Source organism: Rhea pennata, chromosome 31 (assembly GCF_028389875.1).
Source record: "Rhea pennata isolate bPtePen1 chromosome 31, bPtePen1.pri, whole genome shotgun sequence".
In the NCBI taxonomy this organism is placed as follows: domain Eukaryota; kingdom Metazoa; phylum Chordata; class Aves; order Rheiformes; family Rheidae; genus Rhea; species Rhea pennata.
Genome location: NC_084693.1, coordinates 3,502,961 through 3,520,455, shown reverse-complemented (window position 1 = coordinate 3,520,455; position 17,495 = coordinate 3,502,961). Strand labels below are relative to the sequence as shown.

Sequence of the window (17,495 nt, the reverse complement as noted above, 5' to 3'; positions counted from 1 at the left end):
CAGGAGAAGGAAACAGACCCTCTCCCTGCAGCAAAGCAAGTAGGCATGTCAGTGCAATGCCAGCCAATATCCAGCCACACACTACTACAGGTGCTGATTTACTGCACTTTCATAGATCCTTACCATCTGCAGTCTTTGCCAAGTAGCGTGGGTGTCTCGGGCACACAGAGCCAGGAGAAGGAGGAGGAGGAAGACACTGAGGCAGGCAGATGCAGAGGCTGCCCACGCTCCCACCATGTTGTCCCTCACCAGCAGATGATGGTGACGACACTCTTCAGGCCACATGACAAATGGTGTCTCCCGAGGTTGATATGGCCCCTCTCTGCCTTTATGGGCTCTGTGCAGGGCAGAGGTGCAGTGGGAGGTGAGATGAGGCAAGATGGCACAGGGCCACACGCACAGCCACCATGGCGCCTAGATCCAGCTCCCCAGGCACGGCTGGCCACACCCCTGTGCAGGAAGGCCTTGGCTGCAGGAAGTGGGGATATTTGGTGAGGCCTGGCTTCACCCCTCAGCCCTTTTATGCCCTGCTGCCTCCAAGGACAGACACACAGGGGCAGGGAGCCTACCCTGGGACCAGCAGTGGGTGCTGCCAGTGACTGCACAGCCTTTCACCAGATCTGCTTGTCTGCCCACAAGCCCTGTGCACATACCACCTTGGACCCTCCTGCACCAGTTGTCTGTGAGGCCTTGTTTCCCATAACGTAGCCTAGAGGCACAGCAATCGGGAAACAGACATAAGAATGTTCTGATATAGAACTTCAAGGTTCATAGAATCATAGAATCAGTAAGGTTGAAAGGAACCTCTGGAGATCATCTGGTCCAACCTCCCTGCTCAAGCAGGGTCACCTAGACCATGTTACACAGGGTTGCATCCAGGCGGGCATTGAATATCTCCAGAGAAAGAGACTCTACAACCTCTCTGGGCAACCTGTTCCAGGGCTCTGTCACTCTTATAGTGAAGAAAATCCCCTTCACATTCAGGATGAACTTTCTGTGGTTCAGTTTCTGCCCATTGCCTCTTGACCTGTCGCTTGGCACTACTGAAAAGAGTTTAGCCCCATCCCCTTGACACCCTCCCTTCAGGTACTTATACACATTGATAAAATCCCCCCTCAGTCTTCTCTTTCCCAAGCTAAACAGGGCCAGCTCTCGCAGCCATTCCTCCTAGGGCAGATGCTCCAGCCCTCTGATCATCCTCATAGCCCTATGCTGGACTCTCTCCAGTAGCTACATGTCTCTCCTGTACTGCAGAGCCCAGAACTGGACACTTAAGATGAGGCCTCACCAGGGCTGAGTAGAGGGGCTCGACCTGCTGCCAACACTCTTCCTAATGCACCCCAGGAGACCATTGGCCTTCTTGGCCACAAAGGCATCTTGCTGGCTCATGGTCAATTTGTCATCCACCAGCACTCCCAGGTCCTTCCCTGCAGAGCTGCTCTCCAGAAGGCCAGCCCCCAGCTTGTACTGGGGCCGAGGGTTATTTTTCCCTAGGTGCAGGACTCTGCACTTGCCCGTGTTGAACCTCAGGAGGTTCTTCTCCACCCAGCTCTCCTGCCTGGCCAGGTCTCTCTGAAAGGCAGCACAGCCCTCAGGTGTATCAGCCACTCCTCCCAGTTCAAAGGAGACTACTTCAATTTTGCTACGTATCTAAGTTTTTTTTTTTTTTTTTTTTTTCTCCTTTCACGTACACTTTCACAGTCTGGAGTTATGATTTTTAGAGTCTATTCTCAGTCAGATAGCCTCCCTCTGTGTGTCATGCAAGCTCCATGTCAAATATGGGACTCACACAGTAGAAAATTCTCCTCATCAAAATTTGGAAAAGGGCTGAATTCCTACCATTGCCCGTTTTTGGTTCTTTCCAGGGCTGGTTTTCATTATCTGAATAATGAGGATTCCTTCCCCTTTGGAACACCTTTTATAGAACAGAAAGTGAAAAAGAACACCTTCTCTTTGGTTTAGGCACTCTCTGAAGAAGTTACGTCCTCCCTAACAGCCTACTACATCATGGAGCTACTTATGCAGGGCTTTGGAAATAAGTCTTTCAAACTGAGGAAAAAGATTTCAGTTCAGTATTCATTTGTTCTAAAGAGTCTTAAAGATGGCTTTAAGAGCACTCTAAACGTTCCCATTTTAGAACTCTCTTCATTGTGTTGCTGCCAAATAGGTACTTCTCAATCCACTTTGATCTTGTTTTGATCAAATTATTGAGGTCCTCAATGTCCCAGGTGCAGTACAGAGGGACGTTTTGGAGGAGTTTCAGTTGAGGCTGCAATGTCAGGACCAAACGAAACAGTATGAATTTGTGATAGAGTGTGGGCTCTCCACCACCCTCCCTTTCGTACTTTTTCCAGAGTAATGCTGTGGTCTTTATCACAACCTGCGCAAGCTTCCTGTTCGGGAGGATTTTTCCCGCTTGTGATGCTGCTAGGTGCATGATTTGACTAGGGGCAGACTTTGCTTGTGATTTGTTTTTTAAAGTTTGTGCATGTATATTGGGTCCCCCATGTAGACCAAAAGTCAGATCCAAGGGATAGGGAAGTGTGTGTATGTGGGGGGGGGGGGAGAGGAGTAAGAGTGGTTCTCACATCAGTGGCAATTGTGTCACATTAGATTGCACCATGACAAAATTATTGCGGTGTCGAGATGCGAGGCTATCAGAAAAGCAAGGGAAAAGCTGTTTCAGCAGTTCAGAGTGAAACTGTCCTGCAGTTGCAAGTGAAAGGCAAGCTACAGAGTTGCAGACAAGAGGCCTTGAGCATTACAGAGGTTAAGTCATTTAAGACACTGTGCAACAAGGCTGGTTTTCATAGGGACTGAAGTGTAATCCTCTACTTGCCCAGGGCGAAATTGGCACATGTACTGAAGGGCCTTGGGCTGTTGCCCTTGACCCCTTGACCACATCAACACTGCCAGTTCTACAGAGTGCAATGTTGCAGGAAGAGGCAGCAGGTAGTGTGGTACCAGGTGCGGATGAGTTCTTGCTCATCCACCTCATCAGAAACCCTGTTTTTTTAAGCAGCCTGCTCTGGTCCTATGCTAGCAGGGATCTGTTCGTCTCTCAGTGGTATGGCCAGGCAAGTGCCCAGGAAACCTATGAAGGACCTCAGCTTGGAGTAATTTGGGGCACAACCCCTTATGACTGGACAAGAGATGCCTCATGCTGTGGAGGGCTGTTCTGTACCTAGATACTAGAAAAATATAATCATCCCTGCAAACATGTAGTTTTCCTCTGCACCTGCCCTTCCTTGGTGAAGCTGGTCTATTGTGAAGAGGCTTTTTAGTGACATTGTTGAAGTGATGTTGTGAGAAAAACTCTGCAAATAGTTAACAAGACTCAAGGACAAGGGAGAGAGAAAAACACTATTGCAAAGGATATCCAGCTCCGGCCAAATAACCTTGAAGAAACCACAGCACTTTGAAGAATGTGAGAGGTAGGCAAGACAAAAACAGCAGAATAACACAAAAGTGACCCTAGGTTCATTAAGGCTTATTAACATTTTAAACTACACACCTCTAAATGAATAATGAGATGGAAATGACATGATAATGATGTTACTGCCTTCTTCTCTGCTTCCTATGCTAATTAACAGGAATGTGAAAGCGCAAGTGCAGAGCGAATACCTGATATAATGCAATTGTAACCAATAGAGAAATTTGTATAAAGTACTCCCTGAAAAGTGTGCATAAATAAAGAATGAGAGGGGGAGAAGGTGTGCTAGCTTTGTGGATTTCCCATCTAGCATTCATCTCTGCACAGAAATGAAATAAACAATATCTCAATCCTGTGTGTCTATTGGGTGCTTGCACATCAGGTAACAGAACCCAGATTTGCGACAACAACATTGTGTAGTTGACCAAGCAAAATCTTCTTCCCCTGGATGGGTGAGACAGGCCCATCTATGCCTTGAAAGCTGCAGGCCTGGGAGGAGGAGTACCAGTGTAGCTGAATTACTACATAAAAGTGCTTTGAGAAGATTATGCCTTTGCTTAGGCTTGTAAGGAAACCAAAAATACAGCCTGAGCTATAGCTAAACAGGCTGGTACAGTTGGTCAACTAGCCCATTGATGGTAACACTAATGTAGCTTCATTTTTGAATGGCTAATGTTTTGAGGGGAGTATTTTTTTCCATGAAGTGTTCAAGTATAGGGAAAACTCTCCCTTTTCTTGTCATGTGCTTGTTAAGGAGGCTGAGAAGGGATTGAGAAGGGATTGTTTTGTTATGGGTACCCTACAGGTCTTCCCTGTTAGGAAGAAAGCTACAGGGTTCCCTTAGCCACTCGAGGGAAGACTTGCCATCTGACTGCACACCTGAGACAGACATGAGTATTATGAAAACAATGTCTTTGTTGTCCTTCTCCAAACAACAGTGGTCAAATGCAAAGCTACGCAACAGGGAACACCAAACAGCCCTGATTACATCAAGTAATTCACCTTATGCCCCTTCTTTCTCCTTTACCATTTCCCAGGTTCTTCTCCTTTGCCATCCTCTCCTCTTCTCAAATAATCAACCCATCCCTTTGTACTCCTACCCCAATGGCTCCAGTTTCACTGTAACATTACCCCCTCTTTTTGGTAACTATGCTGTGGTAGCCTTATTCATCCCCCCGCTAATTCAACATACCATTTTGTTACCTGCAAGGTCCAGCTCATTCATGCAGTGCTGTTTTGCTAGCATTGCCATAAACCAGGGTCAGCCACCTGCATGGACAGTACTTTCTCATTTCAGCAAAGCTCAATGGTTTCTCACATTCTGTCTTGTCAATTTAACCGTGTGACCACAGCAGGCCTTCTGCCTGGACACTACTTTCTCTTTGATTCTGCTAAGATCTGGCAGTTGCTCCTGCCAGATGTCAAAAGGATGGAGCTGAACTCTTTTCAGTGGTGCCAAGCAAGGCACGACCAAGGACAAGAGGCAACAGGCACAAACTGAACATACTGTTGACCATCCTCTTGGTATCCTTACTGTTATCAGCTGAGGATCTGTATTATTGTATAACTGTGGTCTGGCATTTATCAATTGGATAATGAGCTAGGTCCAGGAAGGATAAAAGAAAGTAACCCACATATCTCTGCATGGACTTAAAATCACAGTCAACTGGCCAGTGGACATCACAACCAACTCATCAGTGGGGACGAACCTGATGTCAAGTCCCAAGGAGAACCTGAAATCCTCTTCGCTTAGCTCAAGTGACACAGCTCTTGACACAGGTGGTGAAGGAGCCTACAAGGAAGGGTGTCCTGCTGGACATTGTCCTAACCAACAAAGAAGAACTGGTTGGAGATGTGAATCATAGTTAGGCTGGAAGGGACCTCTGGAGATCATCTAGTCCAACCCCCCTGCTCAAGCAGGGAAACAATTGGCCCATACAAGGATTGAATCCACAACCTTGGCATTATTAGTAACATGCTCTAACCAACTGAACTAATCCCAGGGAGGTTGGGGGCAGCCTTGGCTGCAGTGACCATGAGATGGTGGAGTTCAGGATCCTGCATGAAAGAAGTGAGGCAATAAGCAGGATTGCAACCCTAGACTTCAGAAAAGCAGACTTTGTCCTCTTCAGGGACCTATTTGGAGGAATCCCATGGGTTAAGGCCCCTAGAAGGAAGGGGAGCCAGGAGAGCTGGCTAGTATTCAAGCGTCACTTCCTCCAAGCTCAAGAGTGGTGCAGCTCAAGGTGAAATAAGTGCAGCAAAGGCGGTAGGAGACCTACATGCATGAGGAAGGAGCTCCTGACAAAACTCCCAACAGAAGAAAAAAATACATAGAATGTACAAGAGGGCACAGGCTGTTTGGGAGGAATATAGGAACATTGTTGGAGTATGTAAGGATGCAATGAGGAAGGCTAAGGCAAATTTAGAATTAAATATCGCAAGAGATGTCAAGGACAACAGGAAGGGCTTCTTCCAATACATCAGTAGCAAGAGGAAGACTAGGGAAAATGTGGGCTCACTACTGAGTGGGGTGGGGGCCTTGGTGACAAAGGACACAGAGAAGGCAGAATTATTGAATGCCTTCTTTGCTTCAGTCTTCACAGCTAAGGGCAGCCTTCAAGAATCCCAGAGGCTGGAGACAAGGGAGAAAGTCTGGAGAAAGGAAGACTTTCCCTTGGTTGAGGAGGATCAGGTTAGAGATCTCTTAGGCAGACCTGACATCCACAAATCCATGGGCCCAGATGGAATGCACCCACAAGTACCGAGAGATGGTGAATGTTGTTGCCAGACCACTCTCCATCATCTTTGAAAGGTCATGGAGAACTGGAGAGGTGCCTGAGGACTGGAGGAAAGCCAGTGTCACTCCAGTCTTCCAAAAGGGCAAGAAGGAGGACCCAGGCAACTACAGGGCAGTCAGCCTCACCTCCGTCCCTGGAAAGGTGATGGAACAGCTCATTCTGGATGTCATCTCTAAGCATACAGAGAAAAAGAAGGTGATCAGGAGTAGTCAGCATGGATTCAGCAAGCGGAAATCAAGCTTAACCAATCTGATCAGCTTCTATGATGAATGATTGGCTGGCTAGATGAGGGGAGAGCAGTGGATGTTGTGTACCTTGACTTCAGCTTTTGACACTGTCTCCCAAAACATCCTCCTGGGCAAGCTCAGGAAGAGTGGGTTAGATGAGTGGACAATGAGGTGGATTGAGAAGTGGATGAAAGGCAGAGCTCAGAGGGTTGTCATCAATGGCATGCAGTCCAGTTGGAAACCTATGGCTAGTGGTGTCCCCCAGGGCTCAGTACTGGGTCCAGTCTTGTTCAACTTTTTCATCCATGACCTGTATGAGGGGACAGAGTGCCTCCTCAGCAAGTTTGCCAATGATACCATACTGGGAGGAGTGGCTGATATACCTGAGGGCTGTGCTACCTTTCAGAGAGACCTGGCCAGGCTGGAGAGTTCGGCAGAGAGGAACCTCCCGAGGTTCTACAAGGGCAAGTGCAGGGTCCTGCAACTAGGGAAGAATAACCCTATGCAGCTCTACAAGCTGGTGGCTGACCTTCGGGAAAGCAGCTCTGCAGAGAAGGATCTGGGAGTGCTTGCAGACAATAAGTTGACTACGAACTAGCAATGTGCCCTTGTGGCCAAGAAGGCCAATGGTCTCCTGGGGTGCATTAGGAAGAATATTGCCAGCAGGTCGAGGGAGGTGATCCTGCCCCTCTACTCAGCCCTGCTCTACTCAGTCCAGTTCTGGGCTCCCCAGTACAAGAGAGACATGGAGCTAACGGACGGAGTCCAGTGTAGGGCTACGAAGATGATGAGAGGGCTGGAGCATCTGCCCTATGAGGAAAAGCTTTGAGAGCTGGCCCTCTTTAACCTGGGGAAGAGAAGCCTGAGAGGGGCTTCAACTCTCATAATGCAGGTGTGTACTTCAGGATGAGAAGTTGTTGCTGTTTGTGCTGATTCCTTCTCTGTGTGCTGTAAAGAGAGATTAGGACAAATATGTCAGATAGAGATGCCTGCATAGCAGTCATCCACACCCACTTTCAGGAGATGCACCTCAGTGCCCACAGAGGCAAGGGACAAGAAAGGTGACATTGTGAAGGGAGGTCCTGGACACCTGGGAAGAGGCCAACATATGCCATCTTAGAGAAATGCAAGATGTATAACCCAGGAAGCTGCAGACCAGATAGCTTCACCTCAGTCCCTAGAAATAGCATCCATTTCCAAGTATGTATTTCCAGTATGTTCTGGGCTCCCCAGTACGAGAAAGATATGGAGCTACTGGAGAGAGTCAGGCATAGGGCTACAAAGATATTCAATGGACTGCAGCATCTGCCCTAGGAGGAAAGGCTGTGAGAGCTGGGCCTGTATAGCCTGCAGAAGAGAAACTTGAGAAGATCTTATCAATGTGTATAAGTATCTGAAGGGAGGGTGTCAAGGGGATGGGGCTAAACTCTTTTCAGTAATGCTATGCGACAGGACAAGAGGCAATGGGCACAAACTGAAGCACAGGAAGTTCCACTTGAATATGAGGAAGAACTTCTTTACTGTGAGAGTGACAGAGCGCTGGAGCTGGTTGCCCAGAGAGGTTTTAGAGTCTCCTTCTCTGGAGAGATTCAAAGCCCACCAGGATGCAACCCTGTGTAACATGCTCTAGATGACCCTGCTTTAGCAGGGGGGTTGGACTAGATGATTTCTCCAGAGATCCCTTCCAGCCTTACCCATTCTGTGATTCAGTGAATGATGGGACAGAGTGCACCCTTATCAAGTTTGTAGATGATACAAAACTGCGAGGAATGGTCAACAGACTAGACCATTGTGCTGGAATTCAGAGGGATCTCAATAGGCTGGAGAAACAGTTCAATAGGAACCCCATGAAGTTCAAAAAAAAGGGGGGAAATGCAAAGTCCTGTACCTGGGATGACTGCATCTGAAGTTCTGTATCCAGTTCTAGGCTCCCTAGTACAATAAAGATATGGACACATTGGATCAAGTCCAATGAAGGGCCACAAAGATAATTAAGGTACTGGAGCACCTGTCATATGAGCAGAGACTGAGAAAGTTGGCATTATTTAACTTTGAGAATATAAGGCTCAGGTGTGATCTTATCCATATGTATAAATACAAGATGGGAAAGAGGAAAGGAAATGGAGATAGACTCTTCTCCTCTGGGCCCAGTGAAAGGAGAGGCAATGGGCACAAACTGAAACACAAGAAATTGTATCTGTCCTCTGAAACCTGCTTCAAAGCAGTTTAGGTTTCCAGTAGGTCTTTTACCATTCCTCTCAGCCTCAGACAGACATGTTAGATGGTAGCCTGGGGCATCTCAGATCATGCTAGACAGATCAGGACAAGCAACAAAATAACACCCATATGTCTATGCCATTGATGTTTAAAATAGGAGGAGATGAATCCCAAGCACAGAGTTGTAAAAAGGCATAGATGTAAGCAGAGGAATCTCAGCAACAATCCACTTTGCACTGCAGAGTGACTGAGGTTCTTCAAGTAATCAAAGGAGTGCAATGTCAAAATAAATATGAAAGAAAATACATCTCAAAATAACCAAGACTAGTTCAGTCTAACTCAGTGATTGATAAGAATTTATCTTTGACCATGCAGAAGAACAGGGATATTCTTTCCTCTTCAAACTTTCATCCTCATTTTGTCTGGATTAAAATAGCACTCCAGAAAATCCTCCTACCTCATTTAAAATTATTAAACAGCAAAAGTATCCAGCCCTTATTTAAGGAAGCATTTCTTTTTTTTTTTTCTCTCTCTCTAACTGACTACATACATTTCCACTAGCCTAAATTCCTTTTTATGAGCACTGTCCTCAAAACTTGCTTCATATCCTGATCCCTCAGGCTATAGATTGTTGGATTCAGCATGTAAGTAACCACACTGTATAGCACTGATACGATTTTGTTCTAGGAAAGATGTACTGCTGGGCTCACATATATGAAAATTCCTGTCACAGAACACAACGAGACAGCCACAAGGTCGGCAGGAGGCAGGAACCTTTCTTTTTCCAGGAACTGTAAGCAGTTTGCTGGGTGATGGGAGCTGTGCAGTCAAGATAGACTAGTTCTTTTTTCTATCCCACATTTGATTGCAATCAAATATGAGAGATTCCATGACAGTGTACAACCATGCAAATCCCAGCACACCTCCTCTGACAGCCTTCTCCTGCACAGAATTGTAACCACAAGGCTTTTAGGTTCCTTCTGGTTCCTGAATGCTGCTCGAGCACTGGATGCCCAATAGATCAGCTGCAACAGGGAGAGTAGGAAGCACTCCTACCGAAAATGCCAAATTTTCCAGTGAGCAGGGCAGTTTTCTGACATATGGGCAATGATGACTACCCAAGGCTGAGGATGGGCCTAAAACATGCTCCTAGTGTATTCCAACCACTAGCTTATAGAAAAGGCAAAGCATCAATATCATTTCAAGTCTAAGTTCAGGTTTTCTGAAGGCTTTTAGCTGGCCATAAATTATTGCAATAGACTTTCCTGACACTGAAGATTTTTGGCCTCTGAGCTCAAGTTGCCTGAGAAGAGACAACTAATTATATATGCAATCTTGACAAGGTATTCACACCACCCAACTAAAGAAGTACGAGAATTACATTTTCAAAGTTACTAGAAGTTCCTGTTATAGTCCGTAACACCATAGTAGGAAGTTCTTTTGGAGTACTTCAGATTCCTACTTTAGGAATGAGTTGTCCTGTCCCCTTTCACTATGATGGATGCCTAAGTGAAACCGGTATTACATTTTTAGATACAAAAATTAGGGTTAATACATGTCCCAGCTTCTGGATGGCCCATCTAAAGTGTTACTTCCAGGTAGGCATGGATCTGAGTTACATTTCCTGGTCCTCTGTTCAGACACAGAACAGGGCCTACTCTGTAGCTGGTCAATTCTGAATGTCTAGGCTCTTTCCCTCATCTGAAAACTGCTGTTATCAGTCCAGAGAGAAAATAATGATGATCAGCCATTCTCAGGTGCTCTCTTGGCAGTGCCAAGAGCTTCACAAGACAAGTTGTACCAGGAAACCCATTAGGAGTGACCGTTCATCACAGAATCACAGAATGGTTGAGGTTGGAAGGGACCATGTGATGAGTGATGAGTTGCAAATACTCAAAAGTCCCCATAGTCTCCGAGAATGGTACCTTAAAGATACATAGATGTTAAGAGGTTTTGTGTAAGCATTTTTTTTTTCAGGGAGAAGTTGTTATTATTGTCACAGAATCACATAATAGTCGGGGTTGGAAGGGACCTCCAGAGATCATCTAGTCCAAGCCTCCTGCTCAAGCACTGCCAGCTAGAGCAGATCACCCAGGACAGTGTCCACTCTGGTTTGGAATATTTTCAGGGATAGAGATTCCACAACCTCTCTGGACAACATGTTCCAGCATTCAAATCCTCTCCCTCCTGTGCCCTCACTCTTCTGTCCTGCCATAAGGATGTGTTTCTTATATTCCAGAATTTCCTATATTTCCTTTTTGTTTCAGTTGCTTCATGTCCTATCACTGGGCACAAATGAGAAGAATCTGGCACCATCCTTTTGACAACCCCCCCATCAGATTTATACACATATTGAAAAGATCCCCCCAAGCCTTCTCTTCTCCAGATTAAACAGGCCGAGTTCTTTCAGCCTGTCCTCATATGATAGATGCTCCAGCCCCTTAATCAAATTTCTCGACATCCACTGGACTCACTCCAGCAGATCCATGTCTCTGGACTAAGGAACACAGTACTCCACCTGTGGCCTCACCAGGGCTGAGTAGAGGAGAATAACCTCTCTCAACCTGCTGGTAATGCTCTCCTAAAACAGACCAATATACCATTGGTCTTCTTTCTGTGATGGCACATTGCTAACTCATGTTCAGCTTGTCTACTAGGATCCCTATGGCCTTTTACACAAAGTTGTTCTTGAGTTTGTCTCATGTTGGTCATTTAGGACCTTGCTGAGGGTGCATTCAGTCCCATTGTCCAGGTCAAAACCATTTTATGTTCATTTGCTTTGTTTTGATATGCTATCTGTTTACATGTGGGTGTTTTACAAGTAATGCAGTAAAAGACCAAAAAATGAATAAAAAAACATTGAAGAGAGGAATGTTGGACTGAGCGACACACACATCCTGCATGCTGGTCTGGCTAACTCAAAAAGCATAGCTATTGAAATGTACACTTGAATCACAGCGTAAACATGAATTTCATTACTGTTCTCTTTAATATGTTCATTGTCATGATACCGGATGTCTCCTATCACCAGGAAGAAATATGTGGGGTGAAATCAGCTCATATTTCTTCGCAACAGCTGCAGTTAATCACTCTATACTTTCTTTCTTGAGCTTCTTTCATTGCAGGGGTTCATTGAACAGTAACATGCACAAAGGAAGGAAAAGCAATAGGAAATAGCATTCAGAAGTACCTGTGTGATTCTGAACATATCACCTATTCAGAAGTATTGTTTTTGAGTTTAGTTTTGAAATGTGATTGGAAATATTTAGTAGGTGAAATATTAATCAGCCCTTCTACTGCCAAATTAATAGCTCTAATTTCTACTCTCTCCATTAAGCTGGCCACGGCTTTCATTTGAGCCCTCAGATGAGCATATTCAGTCCTCTTTGTTCTGAATAATGATATTCTGTTAAGAAAGTCAGAGATACTACATCATGGCACAAGGTCCCTCAGTGTCACACATGATAGCCTTAGATTCTCAGCATCCTGAGTTGTCAGTGTTCCCAGAAGCTGGTATAGACTTCCTCCACAAGTTAACATTGGACCTTGACTGAAATGAAGTGCATAATACCAGTATATTCATCTGTGAATCTTCTCAAAATTAGTGTGATAGAAAGTCTAAACTTTTAACTGGAAAAGTGCTACAAAATACATTACATGGTCCTGTATTACATGAGTCAGAAGCAGGAGGGAAATAGGATGGCCTAGGGAACAATTATTGTATACCCATGAGGATGTGATATGCAATACACCTGTTTGCTTATCTCACTTAGATTATTGCTGGAAGCATTGCTTATTTCTTCAAGAGGATGAACTAGGGAAATGGTTATTTACTTCTGGAAATTTATGAATCAAGTAAGCAATTTTTTTGTTTTGACGCAGGAGATTAAATTTAGGAAAGGGGTTTCTGCTTCTAGCAGGAGTTCAAAGAAGCCTTCTATCAGGTATCATGAAGGAGATCTGAAAAAAGCCATTACACATGTTAGTAGTCAGGCACTGAGTCTGATTCACTTGTTTATCATGTAGTTTTAGTCAAGACACAAGCTCATTTACATTCCTTTCTCAGAATATATGCAGAGATCACCACAAAGTTCTGTACTTCGTACAAACCTGCCAGATTAGCACCCCACCCAAGTGTAGCCTTTGCAATGAATAACTGAATGATAAGTGAGGATGGATTTTACTTTATTAAAAACATATATTTTAGTTAGGAAAAATATCATCTTTATATCATTCCAAAAAATACATATCTGTCCAAAGCTGGTGAAAGGTAAAATCAGCTAAATTATGCTGACTGTAAGCCATCATGTACTGACATGTATTGGCATATGCTGTAAGTGTGAAACAAAGTTCAGTAATAACAAAAGTCATTTTTAATAAATTAGAAATGCTTTCCTTATAAATAATCCACTTACTTGTAATGAATATGTTCTCTGGACAGAAACTCCCAAAACTAAGATTTCAGGATAAAATATGAATTACTTTCCATTATTTCTGAAGTTTGCAGCCTAAAATTTTTCAGAATTTGTTATAAGATAACAGATAGACAGATTTCATTTCAAAGAATCAGATAAGGCCATTCCATTCCCTTAGACAATGCTTACTACAAAGAAAAAAACATTTTGAGGGATTTAATGTGTAGAACTGTTGACAGCATGTTGCCACTGCATCCCCAGGCAACTTAGCTGCAAAAGATTTTGAAATTCTTTCTCATGAAAGGATTTAAGAAGAGGCAGTGTTTTCTTTCAATCTAACAGTAAATCTTTCCAATTAGAATGCTATTTCTTCCTCAGTTATGGAAAATAGGCAGACTGAGCAAAACTGAATAAAATCTTCCAAAATATATTAAATTTATATGATAATACAGCCTGTTTTTAATATATGCTGAGTAGTTTTGAAAGTCTTCTGTGCCTCCTCCTGAATACCTGTTGAATGTTGAATTTCTGTAAATTTAACTCTTAAATTATTCTTATTTGAGACTTTGACTTCTTTTAAGGATTCTTAGAATTAATTTAGCTCAAATTAATTTGTTTCCTGAACTTGTCCTTGAAAATATATGTAATAAAATATAACTTAGCAGACTTTAGATTGAATTGGATAGCTGATAGTTTTACAATTATTACCATTAATACTGTTATACATTGCTGATGCTGCAGTAACAGCTAAAGCTATTAAATGTATTACATGCATAGTACTAGATGCTATTCTTTTTGATAAACAGCTTGCAATCTATTGAAATGTTAGAAAACTTATCAACTCTGCTACATTCTACAAGAAGTGGATATTGAGGAAGGAAAAATATGTCAGATATAATTGTATATATACAATTTGTAATAGAGAAGATTGATCAAAACTCCTTCCTTACTCAGTTACATATAATTACTGTGTTTGTAATGGAACAAATGAGACACTTCAAAGAAAATAAAAGAATGGGTTGACTAATTCAGATAGTATTAGGCGCACTGGTCTGAGATTAAATCTCGGTGCTGCATTATCTGTTTTAAGTAGATGTTATTCTTATTTGTATCACAAAAAAAAAGAAAAGAAAAATAATCTGTTCCCTACCCCCACAACTGTTTCCATCTTCAAAATCATTAAAGAGTAGTCAGGATAGAGTGTCTAGGCATTGCACAGCTTAGCCTGGACTGCTTCACCTGAAATCCTTTTCTTATCAGGAGATAGAAGGAAGCACTTCCAAAAGATGATTTTCATCCTAAAATAGGCAGCTCAGTTATGCCAAATTAAATGCTTTGGGAAGGTGAAACTATCTCTGCTACCAATAAAGGATGTCAACTGGATTTATATATCTGACTGGTGAACATGTAGTTTAAGGGATATAAATCTTACCTCCGCCTTGAAGGGGAGACTAAAATACTCTGAAACCAGGCATTTGCAGAACAAATTTAATTAAGTGGGAGAAGTGGAAAAAATAAAGGTACAGACTGAAACTGATGAAATCCAATAATAGTACTAAAATCTTTCTAAGAAATAAACCAGAGAAAAAGCAAAGCAAATGGGGAGGGGGGGAAAGACGTAATTAAAAAGTTTGACAATGGCTGAATTCAAGTTTGATTTCTATGTATTTGATCAGAAAGGATGACTTTCATTAAGGCAACTGCCTTCTTCATTTTTTAAGTCTGAGTTCAAACCCTTCACTTTTGAAGAACTTGTGGTTTTTTTTCCAGTTGCTAGCTAATTCTGAAAGAAACCGCTACACTCTCCCATTGTGCCAACGTGAGCTTGCTGTTCAAAAAACAATGAAGACAATGGGGGGAGCCAGTGCTTGCCTTTAGGACAGAGGGAGGAATGATTGAGAGAGGAAAGAAAGACTAATGATGTGATCTATTCTGTGCAAGTGGAAAAGAATCACTCTAAAGAGTGATATGTTGAGGATATAATTCCTAGAACTCGAAAGAGTAGTTTCTGTTGATATTTCTTCAGGCTACTTCGCACATCCTGAAGTATACTCAAGTTTTGGATGAAATGTAACAGAAGAATAAGACAGGGTAAAAGAACATAAAAGTAGATTTTATGTCTCAGTTCTGAATCAGCCAAATATAATAATAGATTATTTGGACTAACTTTCAGTACTTGTCTGATCATCCAAGAGATACCAGGACATTTGTGGAGATAGGAATTTGACAGTTTTACAAGGATCCTGGCGGTATGAGAACAACCAACCAGAGCAAAGTAACTGGATTTATAATAATGAGATTCCCAAATCTTCAGGAACTGCATACCTTCTTCTTCCTACTGCTGCGCATCTACCTCTTCATCTTCTTTGGAGATACTGTAATTTTCACAATCATTAAGCTAGATGCTCAACTTCATACTCTAATGTACTTTTTCGTCTGCATTTTATCTTTTTTGGAAATCTGCTATATAGCAACAACAGTCCTCAAAATGCTTTCAAACTTATGCAGTGGGACAAAAAGGCACTTCCTTTACTGGATGCCTTTTACAAATGTACTTCTTCAATTCTTTTCAAGCCACAAAATGTTACCTGCTTACAGCAATGTGCTATGATAGATATTTAGCAATCTGAAAACCACTAGATTGTCATACCATCATGAGCACAAAAATGCATTTTCAGATAATTGCTGGATGCTGGATTTGTGGCTTCATCTGTCCGGTTACTGTGGTAATCTTGGTCTCCAAACTTCCTTTCTGTAGTCCCAATAAAATTCAACATATCTTTTGTGACTTCCCCCAGCTGTTGAGCTTGGCCTTGTATCCGTACTACGTGATGCTTGATTGGAATGGTCCATGTTGCAACTTTTTGTATCTGTACTACCTGATACTTGGTGGAATGGTCTAGTGTTGTAACTTTTTAGTGCCTAGAACAATACCGCTGTGTTAAGCGGGATACAAATCAGTAACTAACAAGGTCTTGGAAATCTGTGAGAAAGAACAGCGGCTGGTTGCATATAGATTCTGTGGCTTCCAGAAAAGCACCATGAGAAGCAGTCAACCTGAAGGTCAGAAGTTGAAGAGTAATGAAACAGCGACCCCCAAAGTCATATGTGGCCCCCAAAATAAGTCTGCATGTGTGCGCAGTATCATAGCTGCTTATGGAACCGGGGCAGAGTTGGGCTAGACTCCCTGCACTTGCTGGCCCCAGGTGCTGGGACTCCCACCTACTGCAAATAATCATAAATATCAGAGTTTTTCCGAAGGAGAGGGAGGCTGCTACACAACAGAGGACCATGTTGCCTCCTCGGGGACGCCCCAAAAGATTGTGCCTGCCGACTCTCTCTCTCATCATGCAGATGATTGGGACAAGCATTGGAGTGGTCTTTCTCGAGATTAACATTGGGTCTCTCTATTTGTAAGTATTCACTAATAAACTGCTTGCTACTGAAGAGTGTTTGTGTGGGTGTGTGTGAGTTTGTGCTGACTTGCGAAACCAGATGTTTGGCCCCCGGGAATCTAACTAGAACATGCCTGCACAGACACTAACACAAGCATCCTGGTAGATTTTGCAATAAATACATTCATAGATTCATAATAGAATTGGTAAGGTTGGAAGGTACCTCTGGAGACCATCTAGTTCAACCTTCAAACGAGTGGCCCATATAGGGATCAAAACCACAACCTTGGCATTATTAGCACCACACTCTAACGAACTGAGCTAAACCTAGAAATTCTGTCATAATATTGGTGACATTTCTCTTTATCATGCTGTCTTATGCCAAGATTTTAAAAAATGTACTAAAAGTACACAAAGCAAGGCCTTTTCCACTTGTGTGTCTCACTTGATTGTAGTTCTGTTATTTTTTGGTGGTATTATATTTATGTACATACGACTCAACAAAAGTTATTCCTTAGATTACGACAGAGTATTTGCTGTGATTTATTCTGTCGTGACTCTTCTGGTGAATCTAATCACTTATAGTCTGAGGAACAAAAGATATTGAATGCAATATTGCATACAATAATAATTGCACACAAAAGAGTTTACAATGGCAGTATGCTACCTCGAATCTTATGTGAGCCATGTAGTTTTCATAGATAAAATTTTCTGAAGATGGGTCTAGGCAGTGATGATACCAATGTGTTATCTCAGGAACAACTGCATACAAAAAACATCCTCCAGAAAAGTTTTTATCACAGTGTTATCAATTTGGTGTCATCAATAAGAACAGCAGAGCACATGAGGGTTTTAGTGAGTGTTCACTGTGTTCAGCAAATCACCATATCTCAGAAGCAGGAGCAGCTCTTGACCTGTTATTTTGGGTACATTTTTGATCAAGAATTGTTTAGAGGTATGGCTATCCTTCACAAAGCCCTTGGGCTCCCCAGCTTACCTTTTCTGTG

General features: G+C 42.9%; 1 protein-coding gene across 1 annotated transcript; it reads left to right on the top strand.

The window, feature by feature from the left end:
- The first annotated feature begins 15,344 nt into the window (after positions 1–15,344).
- On the top strand, positions 15,345–17,095 carry LOC134152366 (olfactory receptor 6N2-like). Its single transcript, XM_062597636.1, is given in 5 exon segments — positions 15,345–15,602; positions 15,604–15,898; positions 16,616–16,664; positions 16,820–16,896; positions 16,899–17,095. Coding segments are annotated over 5 exon segments (876 nt in total).
- Positions 17,096–17,495: the final 400 nt, after the last annotated feature.